This window comes from Polistes canadensis, unplaced genomic scaffold, assembly GCF_001313835.1.
Source record: "Polistes canadensis isolate GaletaPanama2010 unplaced genomic scaffold, ASM131383v1 scaffold_249, whole genome shotgun sequence".
Taxonomy (NCBI): Eukaryota; Metazoa; Arthropoda; class Insecta; order Hymenoptera; family Vespidae; genus Polistes; species Polistes canadensis.
In genome coordinates, this window is record NW_014569796.1 from 161,223 (window position 1) to 181,660 (window position 20,438).

Genomic DNA, 20,438 nt, shown 5'->3' on the forward strand with positions numbered 1-20,438 from the left:
CTGGAAGTAGCAACGGAGCTGGACCTGGGGGCAACGGCAATACCAACGGTAATACCACCAACAACAACAACAACAACAACAGCAACAACAACGTGCCAAGTGCCGGTAGCTCGTCCGTTCTCGAAGGTAGTGCCGGTGGTGGTGGTGGTGGTGGTGGTGGTGGTGCCGGTGCCGGTGGAGGAGCCAGTGGTTATGGTGCTAGTACCGCAAGCTCGGCTAGCAGTGCTGGTGGAGGCAACGGTCCCGGCAGTACTGGACCTGGACCCACCGCCAACAACGCGACTACTGGGACCTCGGGTAGTAGCGGCAACGTTGCCGTGCACGCCGGTACCCTCTGTCATCCCAGCTTGGCCCAGGTCGGGGTCGGAATCGTGACTGGCTCCCTACCTTGCCCCTCCGATTTCCCCGACACCAAGGACATCGTTATCGAGGAACTCTGCCCGGTCTGTGGCGATAAGGTCTCCGGATATCACTACGGATTACTCACGTGTGAATCTTGCAAGGGTTTCTTCAAGCGCACCGTCCAAAACAAGAAAGTCTATACGTGCGTCGCCGAAAGATCCTGTCACATTGATAAAACGCAGAGGAAGCGGTGTCCCTACTGTCGCTTCCAAAAGTGTATCGAGGTCGGCATGAAGCTTGAGGGTGAGTTTCGATTTCAGGCCGTTCTTCTATTTCATTCAAGAGAGAAAGAGAGAGAAAGTTCGTTATCTATTATTTTTCTTCATTACTTTTATTAAACAAACCAATCAACCGACCAACAACCAACAACGCGTTTCATTTTTACTTTATACATATATTATACTTCATAAGTATATTGGCGATGTCAATTACTTCATATTTTTTTTGTTTTCTCTTACATCCGCGTCCGTTGGATTTTGTTAATTAAGTTTCTCGACGAACTTTCTCTTTTCTTAAATCTTTTACAATAGTTCACGCGTCGCGTTGCACGGAAAAAATGATGAGGGCGTATAGATTAGGGTCGTAATTTTATGCACGATCGAATTAACTTAGCGATGCTCTAACGAAATAAATATTAACGACAATCGTATAGAAATAATAATATTACGAAAATATCAGAAGGAGAGAATAAATAACATTGCAAATGTGGGTGGTTGTTGTGTAGTTGGAAGAGAATAATAGTGGCGCGAAAATTATTGCACAATCTTGTATGCCAGATAAAACGTGATGTGTATGCTTTGCTCGGTCAGGAAAATGTGTCGTTCGTTACTTTTCTTTATTATTTATTTGTTTAATTTTACTATTAATTTAATCGCGATGTTGTACCTATATATATATATATATATATGAGAAAAAGTCAAAAATGATTTGTATATTTTTATTTTTCTGACAATCCTTTTGGGGAATCGTAATGTTCCATCGAACGAACGTTCAATTTTCTAGCTTTCTAATTTCCGTTCCCTTACACAACGCGATTGACTGCGAATCGTTGAGGACATTTTTACGGGAACTCGCGTCGTCGTGGTCTGTGTTAAATCGTCGTTAAAAAGTCACCGTCATTTTCGTATTCTCTCTTCGACGAACTTCGATCATTTATATACAATTATAATACGATACAATATACGAAATGCGTCCTTGTTCGAACTTAACCTTATTACATACAATTAATAATGGACAATGGAATATATATATATATATTTTTATTAACAGCGTACCTACCCCGTGTTTTATCTTTCAAAAACAATCGTAACATAATTATTCTCACTTTCATTTATTTATTATTTACACATAAATCGAAATCGAAATCACGAGGGTGTATTATATATTAGATTAATAATAAACCATAAATCTGTGGTATTATATTTTGCCGGACAAATCTTTTTAACATATCGTTCTCGATACTGTATAATAATATTTGATAGTTTAACTTTAAAAGAGAAAAGTTTATATTTAAAATCTTTCTTTACGCCATTGTCCATTCATTCCTTAAGAAAAAACTTATTTTTTCTTTTTGTTTGTTTACGAGAATTGATAATTTCGATAAACCGAGCCAAAGGGGATGGGTGGGTGGGTGTCGTCTGTTCGCGTTGTATAAAATTCGTTCGTACGTATAAAATGAACAATAGGATAAAGAAAAAAAGAAAAAAAAGACAAAAAGAAAGAAAAACAATCTGGCTTGTACGCGGCCGTTATAATTGAAATATAACTAGGTCTAGGCCCCGAAGGCCCGGCGATTAAGCGAATCACGAAAGAGTTGCTGTCGTAATTGCCGCCTTTGCACGCCGTGTTTTCCACGGTGCGTTTCTACCAATGGAAATAGAATTGCCTAACGCGGAAAGTTTCCAGAATGCTTTGCTTGCGAGCGTTTACGAAAGGAAACAGTTCTAGGCTAACAGAGAATTATACGAAGAAAATTTCGTTCGGGTTGTGTCCAGGTCTCTGTTTGTGTACGTGTGTCTGTCTGTCTGTGTGTGTGTGTGTGTACGCGTGTTTATAACATTTTTTTTCCATAACATTGATAAAAAAAAAAAAAATCGACGCACGTGCTCTTTTCTCTCGATTCATCCAACGGGAATTAATCTCGTGCAGTCTTTTTTTTTGTTTTCCTCGATAGCGAGCTTTTTTTTTTTTCTTTTTAAATTAGATTATCCGTAATTTAAATGGAAATTAAAAGGAATTTAGAGAATTCGGTTTTTGTTATTTAACAAAACTATTCGCTAAGCTTACACAACAATCATCAACCCTCGTTGCAGCATCGATTTGTTGTCTTCCACATTCTTCTTACCTTTTTTTTTATTTCTTTTTCTTTTATATTCCGTCTGAAAGCTTCGAGAATCATTTTTATCGTAATGGCAAATAACAAATATTAGTAGTACACGATAACGCATCGTCAATTTATCGATCTTAACGATTTCTTAAAATCACATATCGATGCTTTTCAAAGAGAATCAGCGATAATTGTTGTTATCTTAAATAGAATATTAACAATATTTGTTACAATCGAATTCTATTGGCTTATTATTCTACCCCGATGGTGCATACGCAAATTTCGAACTGAAGAGGGATACTCGTTTTATGTTTTTCTTTTTTTTTTTTATTTTTTCCAAGCAATGATTCGTTCAAATAGGCTACTTAGAGTGAAGATAAAAAGAAAGAAAGAAGAAAAACAAAAATTCGAAAGTTCTTTGATCGATTATTCATTCAACAAAATTACATCCTCCTCCTCTTCTTCTTCTTCTTCTTCGTTTAAACAAAAAAAAAGCCCAATATCGTAGAAATATCATGAACACGCGAATAATGATCGCTTATTTCGTCGTTGACCAAGGTTCGCGCTAACTATAATATTAAATGTGTAAATTTTTATCGGCTCCAGTTTGACTACTGTCAACCAACAGCCAGACTGTTAGAATAATGGGTATAAATTAAAACGATAATACCGTTAGGAATTATTTAAATATGTAAATCAAATGATGTTACGTCGGTGAATAATTTGAAAAAAAAAAAACTAGAATAATTATTTATAGTAGTTTAAGGTTTCGATTTGGATACAAAAAAGAAAATATTCTCATTGTCTCATAGTTCTCTCTAGATTGGTAAAAAGGTTTATTAATATTTCCTTATATTTTTCAATTATTAAAAAACTGAAATCACCACCGATAATACTATTTTGTTCTTTATAATTCATAATTTTCTAATATATCTCAATTACTGATTAAACTTCGAGCTTATAATTTTTGTAATTTTCGTTAAAAATATTCATTTTCGTTTTCGTTTTCGTTTAGTTTCCTTTTTAGTATTCGATGAAGAATAATCTTGAATTAATCTGTTTCATGTTAACAAAGTTAATCTCGTAAGTTGAACTACTTGATTTAAGTAGTAACGCGTTCGTTAGTCAGACAGGAGTTAAATACATGAACTGTGTTCTACGTATAACAGTCCAAGCCCAAGAAAGAGATACTTGCGCAAGTGTCACGTCTGGAAATTCGAGGTAAAGACATTTCGTTCCAGGTTTATGCCCACGGGGCAAAAGTCTTTCTGTTCGTTACCTTTTGTTCTATCTCACTTTCTATTGGAGGAGAAACAAACGCACCACACGCCTGTAAAATTTCTTCAAGGGGAGGAAGGAAGGAATGATCCCCCTTAAACTTATAATATTATTCACAAAATCAACAACCGTATCTGTTTTCTCGATCATTTTGGAATAACAAACGTATTCGTTCGTCTTAATGTTCAGGTACCTTTTTTAAAAAAAAAAGAAAAGAAAAATAGAATAAAGGATCCTAAAATATTTTATTTTCATCGGATTTGTGTGATAGAAAAATAAAAGAATGTTTCGTCGTAACGCTTTCCAAAAGTAAATCTTTTCTAAAGAATCATAATAGGAAAAATAGGAACTAGTGTTTCATCTGTTTGCCACGTGGCTACATTCCTCGATATTCTATTAGGATATCTCTCTTTCTCTCTCTGTCTTGTTTGAGTATTTATTGATCCGAATTCTATCTAACGTTAAGAAAAGAAATAAAGAAAGAAAACAATAAAGTAGAAGAAGAAGAAGATACAACAATGGTTGTGTCTCTAAAGTATTGTAAGAGGGACAACAACATAACGTGCAAAACGGCTTTCAGACGTGTCTCCATTTAGGGACTCACGAATTTCATAATTGTCGTGTCGTGTTGAAAGACGTGGTGTTATACCTGCTCGCTTGCTGCCAGTGTGCTGCCAGCCAGCTTGCCAGCCAGCTTGCTTGCTTGTTTGCTTGCTTGCTTGCTAGCTAGCTAGCTTGGTTGGTTGGTTGGTTGGTTGGTTGGTTGGTTGGTTGCCTGTTCAACTCCTACCTTCTCGTTGAGTTCCGGAGAGGTGAGGGAGAAAGGTTGAGGCGGCGAGCTGCGCACACAGCACACAGATTGTGTAATATTTCTCGTTGAGTGAAGCCTCCTCAGCAGTCTTCTTTACATCCAGCCTTTTATATTTCTCTTTCGGGTTTCTTTACTTTTTCTCTCATTCTCGAGAAAGAAAAAGTGTACAATGACGGGGGACAACTCTTTTTTCCTTGCCTTGCCTTGCCTTGCCTTGCCTTGTCTTGCCTTGCCTTGTTTTGCCTTGTATTGGCCACACAAACCCACCCTGAATTTCCTTACATCTATATTTAATTAAATATAATTTCATATTAAATCAATTCTCTTTCCACGCTTTTTCTATCGACTTATCTCAATCGTATTACTTTGTTGATCACGCGACACGACTTGTCATTTTCTTCATCGGACATTTGCCATTTAGATGACCAGTCGTGGAAATGATCCTTTCGGTTTCTCGCTTGCCTGCTTCTTCTTATTTTTATTCTTCTTAGACAAAACTGAAAAAAAAAACAGACAATCAATTTTTATTCGATTAAAAGATATTCCATCAAATGTATTTTACTCTCTCACTTTCTTTTGGACTTCTTAAATTTCTACGAATAATTTCACCACTTTCATCTTAAACGACACTATTATTTGCCTTATTTCTTGACTTTTGATTTCTTTTCGTAAGGTTCTTTCGCAACCTCTATTCGATGACTTCATTCTAACGGTCGTTTTCTCTTCTCAAAGGGATAGAAAAAAAATTCTTCAGCGTGCGATTGGCTGACCCACGGGCTAACGATCCTCACGTGACCCGGCCCTTAATTTCTACGAGAAAGATATAGTCATTCTTTATGAATTTGCGAGATCCGAAATATTCGTCGAGTGGTAGATTTTTTCTTTCCCTTTTTTTTTCCATTTTTTATTTGCCATATTAATCTCTATCTAATTTTATTTGTTCTCTTGTTTCGTAAGATCCAAACAATCATATTTGTCGTATCTCGTTAAATCGAAATAATCTCTATTATAATCTCATTTTTATTAAGCGATCGGATTATAAAAGAGATTTCATTTAATGTGGAAATGTAGGTAATTTTTAAAACAACCGCGTTGCGTTTCTATTCAAAATTCATTTAGTTTTTTCGAACAAGTATTTTATCGCGAGAGAAGAAAAGAAGCGCGAGATCCGCTATGGACTGATAATCAAACTTTTCCGGTTAACGTACACTCCCATGAATTACGTAATATTTCCGTGTGCACAAATCGGAGAGAATCAAATGTGTGTGTTGGAACGAAACAATCTGATCTCTCTCGCTCTCACTATCTTTCTTTCTTTCTTTCTCTCACTCTCACTCTCTCTCGTATTCGTGTTAAATAAATATTTTGTTTTAAATATTATGAAAAAGAAAAAAACAAGTAAAGACACCTATTATCGATAATACGAGAGAGAACAAAAAAAATAATTATTGTTCGATCGTAAAATCCTTATCGAAATTCACGAATTTGCCTTTATTCTTTCACATTTCATTATTTCTTTTTTTCTTTTTCTTTTTTTTTTTATTATTTCGTGTGTGCACAGTTGGCAAGCAAACGGGCACATATCAAAGATGATAAATTCCTACGTATTCTTGTTACCGATAATAAAATCGCTTTTCGAAGGTCTCCATTAAAAAGAAATAAGGAAAAGAAATCAATAGGAACATTCGAACCGAACTTAACCGAACTGAACTGAATTACTGAATATTGTTTAATACGCGAACCCCATCATATACAAAAACGCGCGACCATTACGAACATCAAACACTAGAGAACATATAGAAATAATATATGTAAAAACGGTGAAATAATATTCGATAAAAACAAAAGGCAATAATTATTCGAATTATTAGTACTTATTCCTTCTATAATGCTAGAGACCTTATCGAGTTTGCGATGAGTAATAACGTAGTTTCGAAACTATAATTAAACTCGAAAGTATGACAACCTAAAAAGAAAAACGCGAACGAAATAAAAATTCTTTTTTAAAAATAAATAAATACAATACAATACAATACAATACAATATAAATATATGAGTGAAATATTATATTGAAGTGAAAGTATTTCGGTCGGATAAAATATCGATCGAATAATAATTTTAGATTCGATCGTACGTGTCGCGTATACACAGGTTTGAAATACAAATGGGGATATATATGTAAATGTATGCGATATAAAGGGCATAGGTGCATCGGAAAGTAAACGTGCGAAGTCAAAGAAAAAAAAACAAAAAAAAAGAAAAAAAGGGAAGAAGAAGAAGAAGAAATGAATGAGGAGGGTAGAGAGGAGAGAGGTGGGAGAAGGAAAGGAAGAAAGAGGAGGGGTAGGGGACAGGGAGGAGGGGCAGGGGACAGGGGGGGAGATGTCAAGTTTAGACGCGAACCTTGACGCTGCTGGGCCATGCCTTTGGTCTGGTATGCGTAACGCGACCAACGCCGCCGAGGGCTTAGGAAAGGAGAGTAAGAGTGAATAGTGAGAAAGAGAGAGAGAGAGAGAAAGAAATAAATAAAGAGTGAATGAGAGAGCGCGAGAGACCGCGTGCGGGCCCCCCACACCCCACCGCACCCCGTTGGCGGTGTCGATCGCGGCCCCGGGGGCTGCTGCTGAGAACACTGAGCTAGGGGCGACGTCGAGGAAAGGAGGGCCGAGAGGGGGTGGGTGGTGGTGATGGTGGCGGTGGGCAGAGGGAGGGCGGGGAAAGAAGAAGGAGCAACACACAGAAGTGGTTGGACGGCGGGTTAGCGGTGCGATTCAACCTCCTTTCACTTTCGAGGATCGCGCGAATATACGTCGATCGCACCTCTATATGCTTTGTGTGTGTGTGTGTGTGTGTGTGAGCGAGTCTACCTATGTATAATATAAGCGTGCGTTCGCGACTATGACTACGACTACGACTACGACGACTACCGACGACGACACACAACATAGAGCAAAGCAAACGCGTCGTACGAAAATAGGCAACGCTGCCGGTTTTGCCGCGTGTTCGCCCTACAAAACGCGAGTTGAAGGAGAAGGAGGAGGAGATGGAGGAGATGGAGAAGGAGGAGGAGGAGAGGAGGTGAAAGAGGTGGTGACGACAACGACGATGACGTCGACGTCGACGGGGTCAGAGGTCGGCAAAGTGTTGCGTATAATAATTAATTTGATTAAATCGTTTCCATTTGATGGTTTTATCGATGTTACAGCTGTGCGGGAGGACCGCATGAGAGGTGGTAGAAACAAATTCGGGCCCATGTACAAAAGAGACAGAGCGCGGAAACTCCAAATGATAAGGCAACGGCAATTGGCGCTGCAAACGATATGCGGGAGTCTCGGGGATCCATCGAATTACCCGTCCACCGTAACGCCTTTCCTGCACATCAAGCAGGAGATCCAAATACCTCAGGTCTCGAGTCTAACATCCTCGCCGGATTCGAGTCCGTCACCTGCGGCGGCCGCGGTAGCCGCTGCTGCTGGTAGCCTCCTGACGACGCAATCTGCCGGTGCCGGTGGTGGAGCCGGAGCCTGTGGTGCTGGGGGCGGGGCCAGTGGGGGTGGCGGCGGAGGAGCTGGACAACATCAACTGATAGCCCCTTCCTCCCAGCATAATCTCATCGCCGCTAATCACCTGCACAACGTTACCCCTGGCCTCGATAGCAAACTCTGGCCCGCTAATTCGACCACCCCCAGTCCGGTGGCCTTCAACTTTGGCGAACAGTCGGCGCAACCCCACGGGCCGCCCCCGGCCTCCGCGGCTGCTACCGCGCCCTTGAAAACTAGTCCGCTGATAAGAGACTTCGTGCAGACGGTCGACGACCGCGAGTGGCAAACGTCCCTCTATGAGCTATTGCAGAAGCAAACGTACAATCAGTGTGAAGTGGACTTGTTCGAACTAATGTGCAAAGTGCTCGACCAGAATCTTTTCTCCCAGGTCGATTGGGCCAGGAACTCTGTATTCTTCAAGGATCTCAAGGTGAGTTAACTCTTCCTCCTCGTAACGCTAACCTCCTTACATCCCCACCCTCCTTCCTCCTCCTCCTCCTCCTCCTTCTACTCCTGCCATTTCCTTTCCCTTTCTCTCTCTTAATCTATTTACAATAAACTCTGGCCAGTCAATCTTTTCAAATTTTTGTCAATACTTTTCAAACGTTTGTACGACGACGTAGAGTCTCTTGGAGGAAAAGTCGTCGGTCCGTTCTTATACCGATAAATAACTCGTCGTTGCTGGCCCGCTCGACTCTACGAGCGGCGGGGATGTGAGGTAACCAACGGCATTGCACAATCACTGAATGATTTCAAGCATCGCCTCATATCTAGGTCATAACGAGATACGTTTCTGGGTTATGGCGGTTGCCCCAAAGCAGCAGGCCCATGTTAATTATATAGGATTGCGTATTACGTCGTCATCGAGATCCCAATATGCACCTATTTTTCATACCGATTTCGCTTTCCATTTTTTTTCTTTTTTTTTTTTACTTGTCATTGTTATTCTTTATTTTTTTATTCTTTTTCATTATGTATTCTCTCGATACTCTTCTTTCGCTTGTAATACGAAACGCGATAAATTCTACGTCCTACGTAATACTCTACGTGATACTTTCTTTCTCTTTCTCTCTATGTGTTTTTCGCGAGATAAGAAAAGCAATTATAGCATTCATCGATAGATACATTTTTTTCACAGTTACCACCATTCCAATGTGTATTATATATCGTTGTTACTGTCACTCTACGTAAGCAAACTTGCATCGAGTTCCATTCAAATTTCATAACAAGTACCTACATATTTTATTTATTATTTCGAGATTTTTTTTTCATTGAAATTTGCACACGTTGTTTATATTTACGAATGAAACGTTGTAAATATTTCCTTTTTTTTTGTTTTGTCAAATTCACGAACCATTACAAATCGTAACTTGCAACCATATTATCGTGAAATAATAGTATAAAAGTATATCGCAAATGTATCGATGTGCTGGTTTATTCAAATTCACATTTAGTTATCGTTCCTATTGTCTATACTTGTAATAACTCCTTTACATTCGCATTAAAACGATAAAAATGGACAAAAAATTATTTTAACAGGTCGACGACCAAATGAAACTACTGCAACACTCCTGGTCGGATATGTTGGTGCTCGATCATGTACATCAGAGGTTGCACAATAATCTACCCGATGAGACCACGCTTCATAATGGCCAAAAGTTTGATCTCCTGTGCCTAGGCCTACTTGGAGTTCCTTCCCTGGCAGATCTTTTCAACGATTTATCCTCGAAACTTCAGGAGCTCAAATTTGACCTGTCTGATTACATTTGCATGAAATTTCTTATGTTGCTTAATCACGGTAAGATATTAATCTAAACTATCCTTTGTTTGTTCTTCTATCTTCTATTTCTATAATTGCAATAATCAGTATGAGAAAAAGTACAATTTGATTTTTATAAAAATCTATGTTAAAACATGTACAAATGTATTATTTGTAATATGATCGACTAAGAAAAACAGATCGATTAGTCAATTATTTTCGATATATGCAGATGTTCGCGGACTGGTTAACAAAAAACACGTACAGGAAGGTCACGAACAGGTTCAGCAGGCTCTATTGGACTATACCTTAACTTGTTATCCAACTATACCGGTACGTTCTTTGATGAAACATTTATATTCATTTGTAATCGATCGTAAATATATTTTTTCTTCTATCGATTCATTGATTTATTCTAATTGTCGATTATACATATCTCTCTTTTGTTATCTCTGTATATACAGGACAAGTTTAATAAGCTGCTAGCAGTATTACCAGAAATTCACGTAGTAGCGAGTAGGGGAGAAGACCATCTTTACCAGAAGCATTGTAATGGTGGTGCTCCAACTCAAACACTTCTAATGGAGATGCTTCATGCCAAGAGGAAATGAGACGATAGATTCATGTGCCGACTCTACCGTAAAATAATAATTCGTTGGTATGTACTATATTTTTAAAACGTTGGTAGAGTCCCCGCTACGATATAAATTGTCAGAATAAACGAATGAATAAACAAACAAACCAACTAACACTAAATAAAAGTGGACCTCAAAGTGTACCTACTATTATGAGCTAACTTCGGCTTAGGTGTCGGACCAAGTTAGGGTAGCCGTGGTTCATCAAAAAAATTAAAATACCTATGCAAACAAATCAAGTATAAACGTACATACTTTACATATAAATATATATACATAGAGTATATGTATTATAAAGTGTATCTAAATATATATAAACATAATGACATATATTTTCTATATTTGATGTTGAAGTTTTAGAGATGTATCCATGGAAAAAACACATTTACCCCTGTTGGTGGTACAAGCGCAGGGAAACAGTAAGCAAGATGCCTTGAAAACAGTACAAAAGGGTGGTTAACAAAAATATTGGTCAAAGGACAGGCAACTTTGTCAAAATATAAGTAAAAGCTATTTTTCTAATACTTAGATGCGATTATTTTTAAGCATACCACTGAAGCCTTGCTCACACTTGAACGAATAAATAATTCTAATGGTAATAACAACAACAACAACAACAACAACTAATAAAGATCAGATCTCTTTTTCCCTTTTTCTCTCTCTCTCTCTCTCTCATTCTCTTTCTTTCTTTTTCTCTCTAAGTTGATCGTGCCTCTTTGCAAGGAATTTCAATATAAGAATAAACATAATTGAAGTGATAGTCGAATCACGTATATGATTCTATGTACGTTTACGGCAATAATACATACAAGCCGAGAGAAATAGAAAAAGATATTGGGACAGGGGGATGGAAAGGGGGAACGGGAGGAGGGATAGAACGAGAGGGTGGATGTGAGTGAATAAGTGGATCTCTGTGTGTTAATGTGTGTGTCTGTGAAAAAAAAAAAGAAAATTAAATAAAAACAAATAAGAAAAATAGAAAGAGAGCAAGCGAACGAAAGAGAGAGTGCTTATATGACGCTCGTTACAAGCACGGTTATATATCTGGACATCGTTTAAAACTTCCTACAAAAATCTGCATTTTTCACACTTGCACATAGCAGGGCTATTGTACTGTAAATACTAGTTAACACATTCCAATTATGTTGTAAAGTATAAGTCATGTTAAATATGTAATTATAATAATAATATTTTCTGTATAGTTTAATGAAATAAAAAATATATTTCTGTTGCTTACTGAAAAGAAAAATAATAATAAAAAATAAAAAATAAAAAAAACCGAAATAAACAAATAAATCATTAGCTACTTAAAATATCTTCACGTTTAATTTAATTTCTTTTTTTTTTTTTTTTCTTTTTGATATTAAGTTTTAGTCGTTTATCTATTATCTCTCTCTTTTAATTATTTTTTTCAAACAACACAGGTGGAGGAAGAGAATAACCACAAAGAATGAGATATTTTATTATTGTATGTTATAACGCAATAAAGACTTTTTTGTTTAGATAACAAAAGAAGCAAAATGCATTGCAAAAAAAAAGAAAATAAATAAATAGTTAATAAAATTTATCGGAGCAAGGTTTATGTGGTCCTATACATTGATTAGCTATTATTATTATTATTATTATTATTATTATTATTATTATTATTATTATTATTATTATTATTATTATTATTACTAAAGACACGGGCGCACACGTTAAAAAACGCGTGCACGCGTATATATAATAGAAATAGAAATGCATATAAACGCGTCGTGTATTATGATCTGCACATACGCGCGTATATGCATGCAAGTACGAGTACGTGAAAATTTAACAAACAAACAATAAATAAATATAAATATATATATATATATATATATATATATATATATTGATATTAATTTAATATATAAAATAAACAACACATCCAAACACAGCAGACACACATAGACACAACAAAGGATACACACACACACATCCACATTGTCTCTTATCACAGTTGTTAAATAGATAAATATTTAATCTAATATTATAAGATAACGAATCGAAGGTAGTAGTTTTTCATTAAGATTATTATTCTTTAGTCAATAGTAAGGAATTTTTCAGTGCTGTGAAGGTTGTCTTTTGACGCCTGTGGTACCCAAGCCGTCGTATATATGAATGATATGCGTGCTAAATTTCAAGTTCGGATGTGGCATTGTGAACAATTATCCTTGCTCGTAATTAGCTGGCTAGTTAGTTAACTAGCTAGCTAACTGGCTAGCTAGATATCGATAGGGATCGCTTCCTGAAACTCCCCTTTGATCACGTATCAAACAAGTACCTGGGAAATAAATACTATTTTAATACTTCCAATTTTCCACCAACGACGATCGCAATACGTGTAGCTAATAATTCCTTTGAACGTTTTAATGAACGTTTTTTGATGTGACCTTAGATATTAAAAGTCGTATGTTGCATTATAAAGAAGAAAAAAGTAAATAAGAAAGAAAAGAAGAAGAAGAAGAAGAAAAAATGAAAAGAGGAGTAACAGGCAGCCGAAATTAATTTTTTGGGTACCCGAAAAGATTATTAGGTACTCGTGATTTCTACGAGTAAAGATGATTTATGTTCACAGCTGCGTTTGGCTTTAAATCAATATAAAAGTATGCTAATGTGTTCTCAAATTTTTCAATCCGTCTAGTTCAAATTGTACTATCTGATCAGATACAATCGAAAAATCAACGTTTACACATACACACACATTATAATATATATACATATGTGTATATATACATATATTTATATACATATGTATACATGTATATATATTCACATATAAGTGTATATATATATATATATGTATATACAACAAATATGTATAGATAAGATATATGTATATATATCTTTCTTCTTCGATCCCTTCGAAAGCACAGTTTTATTTCACTCAAACAGGAATGACTACCTCTTCTCATAACTGTATTAAGTTTTTATACTTTTACATTTTTAGTAACCGCATACCTCAGTATACACACTCTGACAGCAATCCGCAAACAATAAAAAGGATGTTGTTTTTCATAGAAAGGTACTTTTAGTTGCACTAATTCATATTATGCATTAAAGCATATACCACCACAATGTAAAAAGTTCCATTGAGAAAAATATTGTATTTGTTGTATGTCCATGTCGCTATGCTTTAGTTATAAATATACATGTTACTAATTAAATTATACTTGCGCTCTGTATATTGTACCAAAATAGAAGTCTAGTAAATAATGTCAAAGGTTAATTATACACGCATGGTTCCGCGTTGCTGTTTGGGTAAGGCAAGTTAAAAACGTGTGTCATATTTATATTATAACTTTTTTTCATTTACTTTCGGTAAACTGTGCTGATCGCTATCCTGGTCTTACTAAATAATCATCAATATTATTTTAATTGTCCCAAATTATTATATCTCTCATTTCGAATATCTTAGTTTTTAATTGACTGCTTTTTGTCTATGTTCAAAGCTAAAACAACAAAAAAATCCAAAATCGTTTCATTCATTATTTTACATAACTTTTAATAACAATTATTATTAAATAAAACGTTGCATATAGAAATTCAGCTCAATATATACCTCTCTTTTGTTTCTCTCTCTCTCTCTCTTTCTCTTTCTCTCTCTGTCTGTCTGTCTCTCTCTCTCTCTCTCTCTCTCTCTCTCTCTCTCTCTCTCTCTCTTTGCAAAATGTTAACTAGACAAAATATGATATATAATTTAATATAAATGTGATTCCCCCCTTTATCGCGCGGATATATAAATATATATATATATGCATATATATATCACGGAAATTTATTTTAACACGAAAGGGAAAATTCATACGTTGTTAACACTGCCATTAGAAGCTGGCAATTGTAAATTATGTAGAAAAGATTCAATAATTGTAAATATATCTTTATTATTAACAAATTATTATTTCTTCTCAGAATCTCTTAAATAATGTCATATTATTCTTCGTTGCATTCATTAAATACCCATCATGCATGACAATATGATTCCTTCATATCCTTTGTTTAAACAAATAAAAACAATAACTATTATCTAAAAACATATCGAACAAACAAAATTAATGACAACCAACATCTTTAAAAATAAATTAAAATGATATTTAACACGATATTCGTATTTGCAAAATATTTCATTATGTCGATGTATTTGTGTACGCTAAAGTATTTTAACTGTAATTTATAATTTACAATTGCACCAATTAATTAAAGATCTACACTTCGTGCTTATTCCTTCCACGCTAAAATATTATTATATTGTCATGATATGAAAACAAAATAAATGCAGTTACGTTGTAAGAACACAATTTTAGGATATGCAATCCTATTTTATTAAAAAGGAAAACAACTTCGCTAATAACTATAGATTAAGAATTACAGATAAATGATATTTAAAAAATTTAAAGTTCTTAATTAAAAACAAGAAAAAAAGAAAAGAAAGAAAAAAAAGAATCTGCTGCTATTTGATAAAATATTCGCAATCAAACTGACTTCATTTTCTGTGATTCACTTTAGATTTTGTCAAGGATATGCCCATATTTATAAAAGCAATCAATTATTTTTGATATTCATCTATGTCAAAATCATTTGTGTCCATTGTATTTTTATGCCTCGAGAATAAATAAATAAAAGAAATAAAACAGAAGAAAAAACGATATCTGCTTTGAATGAAAAACAGATTGTGTTTGAAATGCTTTTATAATATAGATATGTACAATTGAGAATAACTTTTTTTATCATACGATGAGATATGAAAATATGCGTTTTAAGGATTTTCACGATTCCCATTTTCGTGGGCGCCAGACTTCAAAAATAGTTCGTAAGCTTTTTCATCCATAAGCATCTTGATTTCCTCTGGATAACTTAACTGTACTTTGTATAACCATCCTTCATTGTAACAAGAAGAATTAATCAATCCTGGTTTACTTTCCAGCGCATTATTTTTTTCTACTACGGTTCCGCTTACAGGACTTACTAATACGGACGCAGCTTTAACGGATTCCAAAGCACCGCATTCCTCTGAGGATGGCCGATAGTTGTTACAAATATTAAATGATATATGAATTAATGTATATGTGTTTCATGTAAATATCAAACCTTCTTTTTTAAAGACAGACCCAACATCTGGAAGTTGAGCATAGACTACATCACCGAGTGCATCTTGTGCATGATCAGATATCCCAACCGTTCCTACATTATTATCTATTTTGATCCATTCGTGTGTATCCGTATACCATCTTTCTAAATAGGATTAAGAAATAAGAAGAAAATCTTTGTGTAAGTACAAGTCAGATCAAAAAGACTCTAATGAGACTTGCTGCTAATTATATATAATAAAAATAATTAGAAAAATAGAAATAATTTATAAAATTGATAGTATGAAGGTCTATCATTATCTTTTCACGACATCATTAATGTTTATTAATATTTTTTAAATGAACATGTTTGTTTCATATACGTATATCATTGATTAATAATATCAACAAAAATTATAAAATTCTTGTGTAATAATTGTAATCATTATTTCATTTTAACTTACCCGATTTTAATTGTTGTGTCGTAGATAAATAACGCGAAGTTGACAGAAATGAATTTGGTAATAATTGAGTCCTGTGTGAAAGCACTTGTTCAAAAGAATGCTTAATTATACGTGTAAACAATCTTGCCATTTTTTCTTTCTATCTATCTATCTCACTCTCAGTCTTTTAATACGAAAGAAATTGTCGACGACTTAACCTTACTTTCCTTCGCGTCGTCTGCTTCGTCCCTGCCGAAATGCTCCGAATGGTGTCGTATTAGTTCGTTGATTATGAACGAAATACGCGCGTTCGAGCAAATGCAAGAATATTTCAATGATCTTAAGAATATTTCTTAACCATTTCTGGTGTCATCATCTAACTGTTATCTTGAAAAAAATTATAATGGAAACTTTTATGTTACATGATAGGATGTCATCATCAATAATTCGATACAACAAATAAAATATTTTGATCTCCTATCCTTTGCTTGTGTCGTTAAAGAATATCATTAATATGCTTATTTATTTATTTGTAAACAATTCGTTTCAATTAAAAAAATGTTTAATCTAATTAATTTTTTTCAAGCAGTATTTTTTTGGTAATCCAAGAGAATATGAAAACTCAATATATAAAAATATTATTTCAATAATATGAAAAAATGTAACTTCTATCCTTCCTTCTATCAAAGGAAAATATTTCTAATGCAATGACGAAATAACTACGATCAACCACAAGTCAAAGAATATGTTACAATCACGTGAGGTTAAAAGATCAAGAGAAATATTCTTAAGAGATAATTTTAGATTTTTTATTAACCAAGTTGAACGATATCGGCGACCTTTTATGAATTCAATGTAGATAATATAACAGTAATAATAATATATATAATCAACTTTATGATAATTATATATATCTTACGAATATCATTTTTTTTTAATATATATATAATGCTTTGAAATTCGATATTAAAATAATTATATTTATTTATCGTTTTGATAATACTAGAACAAAGGTAAAGCGCATTGTCAAATATATATATATGTATACGTTATAAACCAATAGTATAAGATCGTCCATTTGGATTATGAATAGATCCTACGATTGGTTCACTAACACACCATTCGTACCAAACATTTTTGTTATTGCATCTGCGCCAAAAATGCAATACTATTTTTTTCCCCTTTTCCAACCGAATTGGTTCCTAACATATAATAATAATAATAAAATGTACATTCTTATAATTATTAAACATACAAATATATAAAAAATTATCAAACTTGAGCGTTAAATTAATAATAAATATATTAAGATTTGTAATCCAACTCACCTTAATAGGAAAGAAAATAGGAAACCAACTAAACATTTCAGGACTATGTGTACTAGGTTCTATACTTAAATTAATATCATTGTATAAAATTGCTTCAAAATAACCAGAAAATCCATGAAGTATGCAATTCTGTTCCACGTCAAAAGTCCTTATCCCGTATCTATTATTATCTATAATTTTATCTATTAACAGAAATATACTCGTTATTTATATTATTATTACTATTATTATTAGTACATATTTATTAAAAATGTTTCTATATTAATTTTTTAACATTGCTTACCTTTATTTGGATGACAAAACGTAAATAAAGGTTGTGGCTTTGCTATGTCATACTTATTCTGTAAATGAACTACATAAGGCGTCTCAAAATTTACAAGAGGATGCTTGTCCTTATCTTTACATTGTCGCACTTCATTATATAATTTAGAAGATTGTACAGGACCAATAAACGAAGTATATGAACACGGAATACTGATACCATCATCTGAAAATAACTTCAAATATGAAATATGATATTACATCAATAAACATTTATTTTCAGAAATAAATCTCATTGTATTAAATATTAATATACCTTTTAAGAATCGTTGAACACCGTCCAAGCATTCAGGAGAGAGTTCGTTATCTCCAAAAGATCCAAGCAATTCAGATACAAGAATATCTGCTTGTTCTGGAGCAGTCCACTCTCTCATGTCACTCGATACTATTGTTACTATGTCTCCCCACAACTCTCCTTGAAGAGCTAGTAGACTTTAAAAACACAAGAAAATATAAATAATATATTTTACATACTTTTCTTTAAATTATAATATATATTCATATATCAGATATATATCTTACGTGATGACAGCATTTGGGTTTTTCTCAACTGCATATATTTTAATTTCTTGTTTTGTCAACTCAGCAGCATTCAATGCAGCACGCACAAGTGGACCTCTTCCAGCTCCCACAATCATAATTACCCTGTAACATAAACATGCATTTATTAATCAAGAGTTCATAAACGTTGTTATCAAAATTAAATAATACTTACATTTTATCAAGTTTAGTTTTTCTTTTATAATTTATATCTTTTATCGCTTGAACTATAGCCGATTGATATTGGGCATACTTAATAGGATCTTTTTCAAATATTTCATATGTCTGAGACTCAAGATTATCCATCAATGGTTGTAGTGGGCATTGTAAATAATCTTCATAACCACGTGCGAATCGTTCGACTGGCCCATCTATTTGACAATTCTATATCAAATTTATATTATTAGAGTGCGATATATATATATTTTAATCATTCTATTTATTTAAAAGTTTCTGTAACTTTACCTTCCATAAATAGTCCAAGTAATTGTGATAAAGCGTTATACTACTATATCGGTTTGCTCCAGTTAATATGAATTGTGTTTCCAGTATAGCGAATTTCTTGATTAACATTTGATGTGCTTTGCTCAACACTGGATATCCTTTCTTATTTGTCATAAATAAAGTCGTTGGTAGTATCAAACATCTCACTGGTTCCCCAAGCCATCTATCTATCTGATATATTTTATATTAATTTGTCAATAATATATTTTCAATAAACTGAGTACTATAGTACTGTAATTATAATTGATCTTCTTTTTTTTTTAAATCTATACAAGAAAAGAGAAATAATAAATTAATTAGTTACCTCTTCTGGTTCAGGAAGATCGTGACTTATAATTAAAGCAACTGCTAATTTCTTTTCATAATCGCAAACTGCTCTGAAACTGTTCCACCATTCCCAAGGATTATCAACGGTAACATCTTCCTCTCCTCTGTACGAAAGTGCTTGTTTCAATGGGTTTTCCATAGGAACTTGTACCCATATCTAAATTCATTAATACAATAAAAAATAACAATTATATCCAATTTTTTTTTATTCATATAAGAGATAAAATAAAAGAAATGATATATCGAAAAGACTTACTTGATAATTACAAGTAGCTAATAACTTATTGTTTATAATTCTGGCAAGATTAATATTTTTTTCTATGCCGCCTATTAATTTAAACATAATTCCTGCCAATCCTAAATGAGTAGCCAATGTTAATTCCTGGTTTAAAGATTCTTCACTATTTTTCCTATAAGTACTATCTATAGCATCGACTTTTATATGCGAAGATATTTTTCCAATAATTAAATTATTCCAATCTATAAAATAATTATTGTATATTAATAATTTGAAGATTTTTTAAAATTTAATTATCATTATACATACCAGGAGTAGATAATACTAAATCAGGTCTTGTTAACGGTCCTGGTCGATTTTTGACAACACCAGATAAAAATTCTCTTTTAAACAATGGGTGAACAAGTGGTATACATATAAATTCAAATCTATACAAAAGTAATTAATTATATATACATATAAATATCATAAAAAAATATTATAATAAATATATTTTTACAAGTATACCTAGATGAAGTTGCTGTATGTAAACAACTATTCAAATCGGGTACAGAACACAAATCTAGTCCACATGAAATAGGTCTTTTGTTGTTCATTTTGTTATATTGTGCAATAAACGAACTTAGCCTTATTTCTTTTGCAATTGTTTTACTAGGAACGCGCGAAGCCGGTACGTTACTACGTTCATACACTTGCGATAAGTCGAGACGATTCGGAATAATTCGGAACTATTCGGAATGATTCGAAACAATTCGAAATACGTCGGAACATTTCGGAGTATATCGGAAGAGCGGAACTTTTAAAATAGTGCTTGCATTTTATGCACTTGTAAGGATTTGTTATTTATTTTCATAGTCGTAATTTTTGTCCGATTTTAGCAATCAAAGGCTTATTTGA

General features: G+C 33.8%; 3 protein-coding genes and 1 long non-coding RNA gene across 5 annotated transcripts in view; 1 reads left to right on the forward strand and 3 right to left on the reverse strand.

Moving 5' to 3' along the window:
• LOC106790591 (nuclear hormone receptor FTZ-F1) overlaps positions 1–11,716 on the forward strand; it is a 42,053-nt gene extending 30,337 nt beyond the window's left edge. The window contains exons 2-7 of one of the 2 annotated variants that reach the window (XM_014755605.1): positions 1–645; positions 8,023–8,789; positions 9,899–10,157; positions 10,351–10,451; positions 10,583–10,776; positions 11,108–11,716. The exon at positions 1–645 is cut by the window's left edge and continues 3 nt beyond it. In XM_014755605.1, coding sequence (XP_014611091.1) covers positions 1–645; positions 8,023–8,789; positions 9,899–10,157; positions 10,351–10,451; positions 10,583–10,729 — 1,919 coding nt within the window. In that variant the 3' untranslated portion in view covers positions 10,730–10,776; positions 11,108–11,716. Of the gene's footprint in view, positions 646–8,022; positions 8,790–9,898; positions 10,158–10,350; positions 10,452–10,582 lie in introns of both variants that reach the window. The other variant, XM_014755604.1, reaches the window with a different exon arrangement.
• LOC106790594 lies at positions 3,315–5,312 on the reverse strand. Its single transcript, XR_001382092.1, has 2 exons — positions 5,183–5,312; positions 3,315–5,101 (listed from the first exon to the last, which is right to left on the reverse strand). It is a non-coding gene; the product is annotated as an uncharacterized LOC106790594 (long non-coding RNA).
• A 1,917-nt stretch (positions 11,717–13,633) lies between the features above and the next one.
• LOC106790597 (glycine cleavage system H protein) lies at positions 13,634–16,905 on the reverse strand. Its single transcript, XM_014755611.1, has 3 exons — positions 16,305–16,905; positions 15,863–16,006; positions 13,634–15,784 (listed from the first exon to the last, which is right to left on the reverse strand). Exons 1-3 carry the CDS (start codon positions 16,432–16,434, stop codon positions 15,531–15,533), a joined length of 528 nt encoding a protein of 175 aa, XP_014611097.1. The 5' UTR covers positions 16,435–16,905; the 3' UTR covers positions 13,634–15,530.
• A 341-nt stretch (positions 16,906–17,246) lies between these two features.
• On the reverse strand, positions 17,247–20,345 carry LOC106790596 (protein arginine N-methyltransferase 5). The gene is made up of 11 exons (XM_014755610.1): positions 20,049–20,345; positions 19,851–19,969; positions 19,560–19,783; positions 19,281–19,460; positions 18,938–19,147; positions 18,648–18,856; positions 18,455–18,577; positions 18,189–18,364; positions 17,895–18,098; positions 17,612–17,793; positions 17,247–17,485 (listed from the first exon to the last, which is right to left on the reverse strand). Exons 1-11 carry the CDS (start codon positions 20,135–20,137, stop codon positions 17,333–17,335), a joined length of 1,869 nt encoding a protein of 622 aa, XP_014611096.1. The 5' UTR covers positions 20,138–20,345; the 3' UTR covers positions 17,247–17,332.
• Between the last annotated feature and the right edge of the window lie 93 nt (positions 20,346–20,438).